The following is a 12,863-nucleotide window of genomic DNA, read 5'->3' on the forward strand; positions in this document are numbered from 1 at the left end:
CATTGATAAGCTTTACAGCAATTATCCAGGCTTGGAACTGTCACTCCTATTAGCTTTGGGCCCTTTGTATCTGGATTATCTTTTATTATAATATATTAAAGGTCCGATATCATACAAAATCGTGCAAAAGAAAACCTTCTTACAGTGCTATTGGTAGCTTGTATTTGTGCCCAAAGTGTTTTTTTTTATGGTTTCCTGCAGTCTTTAGCTAGAGAACTGCCTCTATCCTTCCCCTCGGATGAGCAGACAGACGAGGCGGGGCCTACTCACCACTAGAGTGACGTAGCACACTTCTCTGTTTCAGCCAGGCTTTTAGCTAGAGGGCCATCTTCCCGTCTTTAGGACGGGGTATCTCGACATGTGGACGGACATTTTCGAGGGCAAGGACGGTGTAATTTTTATCAATACATTTTAAAAAAGTTTTTAAATCGGGCCGGGAAGCGTTTGACGATAGTCGCCGTGGTCCGCGCCATGACAGTTGAGTGTTTACAAGTGAAAATTTGCATGCGCGTGCTGATTGGTCGACAAAGTTTGTGTGCTTGGCTCTGATTGGCTGCCGAGCCGTGGTCTGGAAAATGCCGAACCTCCACGGCCAAATACCATGTAAAATACGGCGCGATACGCCGCTCCTAAGTGGCAGAGTGTGATCCGCACGGCCGAGAGGCGCAGGCGGCGCGAGAGTATGGATACTCAATATGATACGAGAGGCGTGCGGGCGCCGCTCCAGATCGCCTCTGCGTTAAAAGCGCCGCTTTATTTAGTAAAAGCGTTGAAAAAAGGTTGTGAAACACATATTGGCTTTCCATAGCCTTAAAATTGTTTAAGCCCCCGGTTGGACGGGGTGTTTTCAAATCCTAGCTAAAAGCCTGGTTTCAGCCCATCCTCCAGGAAGCACTCTGTACCTGTAACACGTTTATGAGCAGGGTCCAATATATGGGTGATATTTTATAACTATTATGTTATGGGGTGTTGCACAACACTTATTATTATCAAATATACCCTGAGGGTAGTAAAAATAACATGATATGGGATAGGTGACTGGAGCCTATCCACTAATGGGAACAAGCGGTGTAAATAAATCAAAAGGTGTTCATCTGGATCTGAAACCTTGTCTTGCTAGAAGAAAAAAATCTAATCCAGAAGAATGCTTTCATTCAATGCCGTGTTTGTACTAAAAACAAAACTAATCTATGAACGATCTAAATCTGAAGTACCAGATTTTCTCTTCTCAACGGAACAAAGGACATCTGTCATATTATTTGATAAATAAGATCTTGTGGATTTATTGCTTAGTAGTAGAATTTGATTCAAGTCTCCTAATAATTTTCTTTTTTGCGAACTTCCTGTTCTTCTATAATGAATGGGTTAAGCACCAAAACAAAGGCAGTCCACACTAGAGGTCATGGAGCACCTGTTCAGAGGCACTGAAGCCACATCAGAGGACACATCTGTGCTGACAGAGAACAGCCCGGATGGGATTGGCAGTTACCAGGCCTGAGACTGCACAGACGGAGGAACCACAGCTGATCCGGGTCACGAGTGAGGGGTCGCTTTTAAAGGGCCAATACTTAGAGGTGGGCAGTACATCTAAATGATAAAATCATGAATGATGTTTTGATTATATGCATTTTGAATATTGAGTATAAATCGTATAAAAAAAAAAGTTTAAATGTTTAGTCCTGGTCAAAAACATATGCAGGAGTTGTGATTGTTTCATTTGTACACTTCATATTTAGTCTGTCTCGCTCTCCACATCTCAAAACACTTACCTGCTTTAGGAATGTAATCCATGAAGCTCCTTGTTTTTAGTTTACACCTTGGTCAGTCTAACATGTGTGTAGGGCTGGGCAGGACAAAAATAAAACATAAATAAATATATAAATAAAAAATAAAAGAATATTAATTCATCACAATTTTCGATTTGATTTGATCTTTTTTTTAAAACAAAATAATACTGGCTAAAATGGTGATATCACGAACATAATATAGACTTTTAATAGTTACCATATAACACAAAATATAGACAAACTTCCAAAATCTGAACTCGGCTCCAAACCACACAGTACTGTATTGGCTGTGGACCTCTCATTTAAAAAAAACCCTAAGCATATCAGGGACGATAAGACATCTTGATCTTGATTAAATTGTGATTAATTTCCGGGGCCTGGTGCTGAGTTCAGGTGGGTCCGCAGTGGGTCCGAGTGCAGTCGCATCTAGTTCTGATGGAGTTAGATGTGCTTAAAGCTCCCTGTGCTTCACCACTTGCTTTTCTTTCACTTTTTAAATATAATTAAAGTGGTAATGTGATCTAACTATTAGCGTTTATATTGCCTCAAGTGCAAATAACGACTTTCTTTTCTCTATTAGCTTTGTGTGTGCAAATGATAAATACAGAAATACCCCAGGCTTTATTGACAGAACCCAGAGATGAACAATGTGCATAGTTTGTAAAGGGTTTTATTCTGATAATCTTGGTGCTCAAATTGCCTTTCCTACAATCTTGAACTGCATAGCATATTACATTACATACACATTTTTTCTGTGCCCAAACACTTATATTTAATCATAAGAAATAGAAATGCATGTCTTTTATAATGCGTTTCCTGATGCTCAAAGTCTCCCACAGTTTCCCTGAGGTGGAGAGGTATTTAAAACTAACTTGACTCATAACCATGACCACAAAAGTACAGTAAGTTCTACCACATTTTACACCAAGCGGTCAATGTGTGTTTGTTCTAGTGTTACCGGTACTGGCAGTCCATCTAGTAGTGGACCAGATACATCAAGGAATTGTCAATATCTGTATCCCAAAGCAGCGGGCTAAAATATTACGTCTCCACTCCCACTGAATAAGAAACACTGGCTGGAACACGACCTGAATCAGCAATACCATCAGTCAGTCTGTCTGGGAAGTGGAGCTGTGTTCTCCCGACTGGAGGAAAGCAAACTTCAGTGTACAGTGTATATCTGGATCTGTAGTGAAATGAAATATGCATGGTTTGATAATACTTCTGAACTGATTATACATTATAAATGTAACTTCAGAAAAAACTAGACACACTATTATTGATTCTCACTCACGTGTTATCATGGAGCAGGGATTACCGGTACTTGGATATGATAATTGGGGATGAACACATTTGGAGAACAAAAATAATAATGACAGTTCTTGATGTGTTGATGTGTTGTGTTGCAATTCAATTTGATTCAGTTCAGCGTGCACATTTTAAGCATGTTCAGGAACATAAACAGCTGAGAGAACACTAAAATATGAACTGCTAAACCCTTCAACCTCAACGTTTATAAAAATCTAAGCTTCTTGGTTAGTAAATGAAAAGCATAATACGATCCTATCAAGGCGTTTTATTTAGCCATTATATAACTTAATACTGCAATTGCAGCCTTTCCCACTCTCAAATTCCTAAAGTATTTCTATTTGTCGGATAGGATTAATATTGCAGCATTTGTGGCTCCTGACCTTTTTATGGTGATACAAATGCTGTATGTGCATTTTACTAACGCAAATTAAGGCGAGTGTTATCCACTTCCAGCAGATAAAAGGGCAATTAGACAACGCTCTGTTTAATTTGGTGCAATTGTGCATGTCCAGATATGAAATGTATTTTAATGATTTAAAATCATTTTCAATAAATCTGTCCAATAGTAAAATGGTAAAATGTATACTTGGGCATTAAAGGCCATTAGCAACGTGTTTACTGTTTTATGGTTTTATTTACTGTATAGATTTTATTCCACTATGAGCCGGACTTTGGAAACGGCTTTTGTTTGTAAAAATAAATGTGCCATAGAAATTAAGTTGATTGGATTAGTTACTTTAGTATTTTGAACTAAGAATTATTTCATGTAACATGGGTGAAGGGAACATACTCCATATGTTTTTGATCTAAAAGATCTCTTAGTAACGATTTAGAATATAATATTTATTATATTAGAATTATCCTTGATTCAAGACCTAATCCACCATCCATTTGTCATAGAATCTATGAATAACAGTCTAACTTAAAGTTCAAATGAGACAGAACTGGGACTTCAGAGCAACTCTTCCCTCCCTCAGTTGTATACTGTATTTCCAAATGTCATACAAGTTAAAGTATTTCCTTCACCCTTCCCAGACCTATCTCCATATTTATGAACTCATGATCTCTGAGCCTCGTTTCACAGCTGAGCGTGCAAGCTGGAAGGGGAGTGATGAGAGAGGACACAGCACTATAAAAGAGGATAAACATGTCCTTCCGGTATATCTGTCAGGCGCTCTTATGTCTCCGTCACTAGTGCAAAGGCTCCATATCTCTAAAGCACTTCATCATGCCCCAGACACATACAACTTCTCCTCCTATCACAAGCATAATTTAACAGCTTCATTCATTGTGATTGTGTGATTATCAATACAAGTTTTGAAGCACGATCTATTGCTCCAGAAGCCATAAACAATAATATTGAGACTGCTTTATGTCACAGACACAATAACCCTAAAGTAGGATAATCCCAGAAAGTCATTTCAAGCTACTTATTCAATCCTCTACAACTAAAATCTTATATTACAAAAAAAATATTTTTAACATTATACTGTACACAACTAAAATACTGTATCAAGTATAGTGTCTATATGGAGAAAATAAACATAACATGACCAGAGAGTTGTATTGTTACAAAACCCAGATATAAAGTTACATTTCTGGACTATTGTGGTTCATTTCTTTTTTGACTAATACTTCAACTGCAACCATGTGCAGGAACAAAACGGTCAAGATATTAAAGGAAACATATTATGCAAAAGTTTAATGAGCTTTTCACTTTGTTACAACATCATCGTCATGATCTAATGATGAGGATTCATCATTAGTCATTACTTAAAGTTTTACCAAGATTGATTCATGTATGCAGGTTTGAGTGCTCAGAAATTCCCATTTTCTCCAACCCCTCATCCCCACCCACTGCCTTATACTATTGGGATTAGATGTAAAAGAAGACTCCAAGTGACACATGTAGAGTTCTAAAATCACATAGCCACTTCTAAAAATTAAAACATGTAAATGATGAGTAAGCCTTTTAGATCAATATTGCAGTTAACAATTAACACAATGTAAATTAATATGATCTGCTTATGTAGTTTAATACTAAGTATCTGAAAAAAGCACAATATATCTCCTTTAATTTTGCTCAATACGGCCCACCCTGTCCATGAGCTTTAAGCAGCAGTGACTTACTCATTCTTAACCAGGGACAGGATCAGCTGTTCTCCGTCCGCCTCCACCAGCAGCTGCAGGGATGAAGGGTAGCCCTGAAACACAAAAAAGGCATGAGGTTTTTGGAGCTGGAGAGCGGATCTGAGCCATCCGGACTGTGGGGAAGCGCCTGTGTGAAAGTTTCACCTTATTCAGACAAACAGAGCAGGATATGGCAAGGTACAATAGTGTGCACGGAACAGGAAGAGACAGGCTGCTTCCTACTGCTGCCTGCTCTTGACAGAAAGGGTCTGGCTTTAGCACTGAATGAGTTTTGAAATGGCTTTGAGTTAAAAAATGTTTTACCCTTACGAAAATAACATTAATCTTACAGAATTCAGATTAAGATTATTGTGAAAAGAAACAACACAATACAACGATAATTTATGATTCATGAGCATTGACAAAACAAAAGTTAGATCCTCAATTTTCTTTTATTCTAGAACATTAATGCTCCAACAGTATGTGAACAGCTTTATGAAATCAAACTTCTGAATAAAAAATAAAGTTGTACATTTAGGTGTACTTTTGTGGAGTACGAATTGAATTTAAATGACCTCGTCTATATTAGTCACAATCTTACATTTGAGTTCTTACGATTATAGTTCGAACCTGAATAATCATGATTATCGATTAATCGATCTTGCCATACATAATTCAGCGTTTGCTCAATCTGTGCATGATTTAGTATATTCCGTTTGCTTTTCATAGTTTTTCATTTGTTAATTTGCTGCTTAAAAACATCACATAGAATAATTTGCACCACTCATTAAACCAGTATGCCATTTGAACACCATTTATTAAGATTCAGTACAGTGTTGTTGTAAAAATGCTTGAATAAGAGTGTCAAATGTCTTATCTGGACCAAAATGTAAAATAAATTAATAATTCCAGTGGGTTTACTTGTTATCAAAGGTTCAATAATATTTTTTTCTTTGTGTTCTCCATAGAACTCCTGGTTCAGCTAGAGCGTGGACTGAGAGAGATCGACTTGATATGATTCCCTGGCCCATGGCCCATCAGCGCATTCACAAAGCCCACTTTGTACAGTATAAGAAGTAAAGATTGGACTTCTTCAATCTTGTCTGGGTAAAAGTAAAGAAAGAACAAAATGTCAGACACGCTTACTAAAATAGATTTATGTTGTAATGATTTATATTCAGCAGCGGTGCGCCATCCCTCCCCTATGACACCTCTGAGGTCTGCGGGCCAGGCCAGACATTATTGAATGGACCCTATCGGAGGTCAGCTCTGTATGGAAGTAATAACTCAGGCACACTATACAACTGCTTGATAACCTTCTATTTGAGCAAAGCTGGAGAAATCTGTAACCCATGACGGTTCAACCCTTGCTGGACGGGCCGAGACTCAAAAGTGCTCCTCGGCGGCAAACCTACAGATAGTGTTATGCAAAATCTGGCAACCAGTCAAGAAAAAGTCAGCATAAGCGGGCGGTTAAGCCTTGTATCTGACTTATGCAGTATAACTAAATAAGACAGATGTACAAATGTGACACATTTCTGTAGTTGGCAGAATGGGGTGGTTGTAATTAACACGGCGCCGCCCTTCTTTCATGGCAAAGCAGGAGGCTGTAACTGAATTTACAGATGGTAAATTCTCCACTTCATAAAAATGGTTGATTGCTTGAGGAGTTCTCTTCATGCACCTCCCTCTCCAGGAAAAGGTAACGCTACAGCGGAGGAGGTCCAACTTCAAACGCTTTGCCCGCAAGTTATACGCTTTTATGAACATAAACTTTGTGTCTTCTTTTTATGATAACCCACTGCCAAAATGGTCTTGTAGTTGAGAATTAGGAGTTTGATATCGGTGACATTTTTGTTTGTGTCAGTGTTAGTTTCTCAAAAATCATCATCACGATTATTTGACTCATAATTTAAATCACAATTATATCAAACAATCCGTTCTATGCTAAAAAAGTGGCTTTGTTCCACTTAACACTTAAAGTAGTAAAGCTTTGTGGGGAAAAAGTACATCCACCACGCAGGTCGTTGAGCTCCCAATTTTTCTTCCTTTTATCCTTATTTTTGTCCTTCTTCAGGCATTTTACTATGTGGCTTTAACCATGCAAAACACACAGCATTTTGAGATGAATGGTGAAAAATCTATTCTCTATAAATCCATCTACTTTACTTTTTTCAGAACTGTCGAGAACAGATTCACAGTTCTCTTGTTTTAATATTAAATGTACCCAGTATATGTTTTTTCTTTTTTCTTTTTTTAAATCCCAACATATTTAGTATAAGCTGTTGCTGTCCTCAAATATCTTATGTTTTGCGTTATGTTCCATTGAGTTCTTGCTCAATGCCAAACATGATATGCTGTCACCAGGCTGTTTCCCGCTGCTGTAGGTTTGCCGTGACTGATGAAAGGCTGACGAGGTTCACAAATTGTTCACAGCATGTAGCGCCGATGGGCCTAACTTGTATTCAATAAACAAAGGCGAGTACATAGAAAACACGAAGAGGCAGAGCAGCCACTACAGGGAGCGAGTATACAAAAAGAAAAGGCAACCAGGGAGGGGAGTGTATTCTGTGGTTACATCAAGCAGAAAGGGGGCTGGTGCACTGAGTCATGGGTAAGTTTGGTGCTGGTGCCATAGACGTTAAGATTTCATAATTCTTTGTGTGTTTCTCACAAGGGGATAATGCACATCTGTCATAAACTGTGTACAAGTGAAGTGTAGATAGGAGTAAGTATTAGTAATAGTATATGTAGATCAAGTCGGCATCATATGGAACAGCCACTAACAGAAGGTTCAAATGCCTCTCAAATCTGACCATTCATTTTAATGTAGAAGAGCTGCTTTATGCATCACTGTTCAGCAAGAGAAAAGGTGCTAAATCCAGACAAGAAGACAGGGAGAATCATAAAGCTGTCCAATGAATGCTAACGGTACCTGTGCGCTACGTGAAGCCGGTGCCGTCTGCAGAGTTTTAACATCAACCAAACCATCTGTTAGGTTTTCTGGGGAAACACAAGCTCATCTCATTAAGACTCAATTGTGACTTAACCTAGATGTGCTTAAAAGACACATAATCCACCAGGAAGCATCCTAAATTAAGGAAAAAGTTTAGTTTGTCATGCCCCTACCATGGCCCACACATTGAAACGTTTCTGTCTGTATATATGTTTTGTGGATAGAGACAGACGGATTGGCAAGATGCAATACTAATGTTTGTGTCTTGATTTGTTAGGATGGAAGTGAACAGGAATCGATTAAAAATAATTCAGTTAAAAAGCTCATTGCAGTGATGTTATAACCCATATTATTGTAGTTTAATTACATCATCACCTCCCAAAACTCCCCTTAAAATCTCCTGCCAAGCCCCGATCAAAACCTGAGAGCCTTGATCATTTCCTGAACGAGTATTTATTTACCGTGATTGTAAGCTGACTCAGAGGTCTCCGCTCCTTTCCTTTCAGAAGTAGAGGTATGGTGGTCTCATAGCGTTGAGGTTTGGTCCAGTTTTCCAATTGCATCCTCTTCTCATCCAGACCATTTCCTGTAAACAAAACACAAATAACTCATTGTGAAACTCAAAACTTAAATATAGCAGTTGCTGTTACCACAACTACACCTACAATTTGGAAAACATGTAAAGAAACTTGAAAAAAGGTCAGGAGTCAAATTTGTTTGTACGCTTTCAATATTTCAAGCAAATCATGTCTTATTAGTGGAACAGCAATAGTGGCTCATTGGGACTCAATATGACATATTCGAGAACGATAATGCGATAATGCACTGTGTAAAGACGGTAAAAGCAAGAGATGTCCCAGAGGCACTTTGCAATAAGACAGCAGCCGTAGTCTGTAGACTTGTTATCAATAATAGATGTTCAGCGCAGTTTGAAAGAAGTTCATCTTTTGCTAGCAAGACCATAAAAAAGAAGAGTGGTTTGCTTACTTCATACTGTGGCTTGCAAAGACCACATGATGGCTTACATGTTTATCCGCTTAACCATACAATCTACAACCTTTAAATATGGACTGATGAGAAATTATTTAAACAAGCAAGCAAATTTTGTGAATTATTAATACCTACTGGGAGGTTAGTTATACATTGGCTTACATTCATAGAGCATAGACAAGAATCCTTTCATATTGGGGCAAGCCAATCCAAAATATTGCCAATAAATTGAAATGTGATGACAAAGAACAAAAATCTGAAACTACTAAATACTAAAATGGTACTTTAACATGAAAACTTTAAAAAATGGTTTAAATCACTACTAAAATCAACTAAATATTATGTACAGAACTGCCTCATTGCCTAATAACTTGAGTAGTGAGGAAAACTGGCACACAAGTATAACCGTTCTCTCGAGATATCAGTCCATAGACTCTTAATGCCACCACAGTGTCACCAAGCACATCCAAGCGGCATCAGCCCTGAAGAGACTGTGGCAGCGGGGAAGCCAAAGAAGTTGTTTGAGGTTCCTGGCCCCCCACTGTCACTAAAGGAACATAGAGAAGACCGTTGTTTACCGCGCAAAGGCTAATCCCTTGAGATGAAGACGTGAAGCATGTTTGAATCCGTGAGCGCGTGTGCATGTCACGAAGGGTACGAGACGTGTTTCACAGAGCAGCGAGATGGGATTCTGCCTGACATTTGGTTTACCTCGTCTCACAGCAACAGTGTCAGCTCTTTTAACGTTACGTCTTTTAAATGCCTTTTTTGCAATCCGCTTTGGGGAATGAGTGGCACCTGAATTTTCACTAGTTTGATGCACTTCCACCTCTAGTTTACACAACGATTATATTTGCGATTCTTTTCTCTTGAATGGTAGCTGAACAAGTTAGACGTAAAACATAAAGTTAATTTAAATGTGATCCTATCTCATCAGCATCATTGGGACTTTTATGTGAGCAACAGTTGAACCGGTTTGTTATAAACGAAGTTGTAAAGTGCAATGTGAATAATAATGGCATATTTTACATTATGTCACATGGTTGAATGTCATGCTCCAAATCTACAGCTACGATAACAATACCTTGGGTGGGATTCCAGAGTCGTAAAACATGCTCACAAAGGGCTCTGCACAAGATTCATGCAAGGTTAACAAAGCGGAATACACAAAGCAAGCTGTGAAGAGAAGATGATCACCAGTGCATGTAGAGACCCTGGGTAAAATATGCTAATATACATGTTTCTGCCCAACTTGTGATCGCTCAGTCTTCCATGACATTTATGTTAACGGCAAATGTATTTTTATCATTCATATGCCCTTTTATTTCAAATTATGAGCAGGAAAACCCTCATATCATAAACCATTATGCACACTGTCTTCAACTCAGCATGAATAGTTTAACACCACTTGACTAAGGACAGTGTTTCAGGGCTTAAAAAGAAACGTTTAGTTTTGAGTGAAAATCACATTAATTTCCCCTCTTTTTGCTGATATACGGTAAATTTGTTGTGTTCAGGAGCTAAATTCATAAAAAAATCGAAATTATTGCATGTCCTTTGATGTATTTTGCTACCATTATCATTAATTGTTGTTTGCTGCACCTTAACAGTGCTCTCCCCAGGATTTTTTAACAGGATGGTAAATATGCCTCATACGGGGTAGCATTTTCCTCCAAGGATGGTTTAATGTACCTTCATTATTTTCAAAGGTACACGTACCCTAAACACACTATTACATGGTGTATAAGCCAAAACACACTATTACATGGTGTATAAGCCAAAACACACTATTACATGGTGTATAAGCCAAAACACACTATTACATGGTGTATAAGCCAAAACATACTATTACATGGTGTATAAGCCTAAACACACTATTACATGGTGTATAAGCCACAACATACTATTACATGGTGTACAAGCCAAAACACACTATTACATGGTGTATAAGCCAAAACATACTATTACATGGTGTATAAGCCTAAACACACTATTACATGGTGTATAAGCCAAAACACACTATTACATGATGTATAAGCCAAAACACACTATTACATGGTGTATAAGCCAAAACACACTATTACATGATGTATAAGCCAAAACACACTATTACATGGTGTATAAGCCAAAACACACTATTACATGGTGTATAAGCCAAAACACACTATTACATGATGTATAAGCCAAAACACACTATTACATGATGTATAAGCCAAAACACACTATTACATGGTGTATAAGCCAAAACACACTATTACATGGTGTATAAGCCAAAACACACTATTACATGATGTATAAGCCAAAACACACTATTACATGGTGTATAAGCCAAAACACACTATTACATGGTGTATAAGCCAAAACACACTATTACATGGTGTATAAGCCAAAACACACTATTACATGGTGTATAAGTCTAAACACACTATTACATGGTGTATAAGCCAAAACACACTATTACATGGTGTATAAGCCAAAACATACTATTACATGGTGTACAAGCCAAAACACACTATTACATGGTGTATAAGCCAAAACACACTATTACATGGTGTATAAGTCTAAACACACTATTACATGGTGTATAAGCCAAAACATACTATTACATGGTGTATAGGCCTATCCACCATCAAGACATTTGAATATTGGCTTCCCAAAACTTAATGGAAATGATAAAATAAACAAAGACATTTAAATGTATTAACAATGGACACTGTACAATACACAATAATGAAAGTGTACAGTTTTAGCTAATGGCAATATCATGCTGGAATCATTTGGATACATCAACTCTTCTTGGCCACAGGCCTCATAGTCAAGATCATCAGGTTATTGCCAGGAGCATCAGGTTATCCAGCATCTTTGTTGACAGGGAATTCCTTGACTTGGTCTTTATTCTCCATAAAGTGGAGAACGCCCTCTCACAATATGAAATTGAGAGATGACCACATTGAGATAGTTTCAAGAGGATGCTCTAGTGAGAAACTAATGTTTCTTGTTAAAACTTGTAATTGTCAATTGCCTGCTTTTAGACGTGCTGTCAGAATGACAGAAGCAGTACACGTGCCTTCGTCTCTACGTCTTCGGTGATTTGCCGAAACCTCATCGTGGGTTTGTTTTGGTCCTTCTTCCGGGTAGTGTGTAGGCAGCATAATCTCTTTTCCTCTTTTCTGCGCTCTTTAACATGATTGATTTAACATGTTAGGGATGGTGGGGGCTCCATCCCTGAGAGTACGTAGTGAGACCCCTGCTTAATGCCAAAGCAAGTTCCTAATTCCTGAATTCTGTTCACTGAAAATGGCAATTAAACCCCTTTTTGACTAAGCCAACCTATACATCTTTTGGCAGAACATGATCATCGTAAGCCTCTCTAGACAGACTCATTGATTTAAGAACACTGTGTTATTATCAGAGTCTCAAAGTGTTGCCAATTAACTGCTGGGTAATGGGAATTAAAGCAGCCCTCCACCTTGATCAGCAGGGATTCAGCAGAGCCAACAACATAAACAAATAAAGACACTTGGCCAAACTGCTGGGTATGAAACTTTGTGTAATAATAAAAGTTTATTGTCAACTTTGACTTTTTAAACTCAAATTAACTTTAATGAATGGGAAAAGTGGAATTGTGTATAATATCTGAATCTCTTGGATAAAGTGACATATATCTATATAATTTATCATTTATAAAG

The 12,863-nt window shown here is 38.0% G+C and overlaps 1 protein-coding gene across 2 annotated transcripts in view; it reads right to left on the bottom strand.

Annotated features, from left to right (window-relative positions):
• The window catches only part of adam12b (ADAM metallopeptidase domain 12b), a 104,991-nt gene that overhangs the window by 82,336 nt on the left and 9,792 nt on the right, over positions 1–12,863 (bottom strand). For both annotated transcript variants that reach the window (XM_072437086.1, XM_072437085.1), the window contains exons 2-3: positions 8,646–8,770; positions 5,229–5,302 (exon numbers count right to left, since the gene is read on the bottom strand). In XM_072437086.1, coding sequence (XP_072293187.1) covers positions 5,229–5,302; positions 8,646–8,770 — 199 coding nt within the window. The remainder of the gene's footprint in view (positions 1–5,228; positions 5,303–8,645; positions 8,771–12,863) is intronic.

The sequence above is a fragment of the Eucyclogobius newberryi genome, unplaced genomic scaffold (assembly GCF_026437365.1).
Source record: "Eucyclogobius newberryi isolate DKJ021-1_F unplaced genomic scaffold, fEucNew1.0.hap1 SCAF_8, whole genome shotgun sequence".
NCBI classification, from domain to species: Eukaryota; Metazoa; Chordata; class Actinopteri; order Gobiiformes; family Gobiidae; genus Eucyclogobius; species Eucyclogobius newberryi.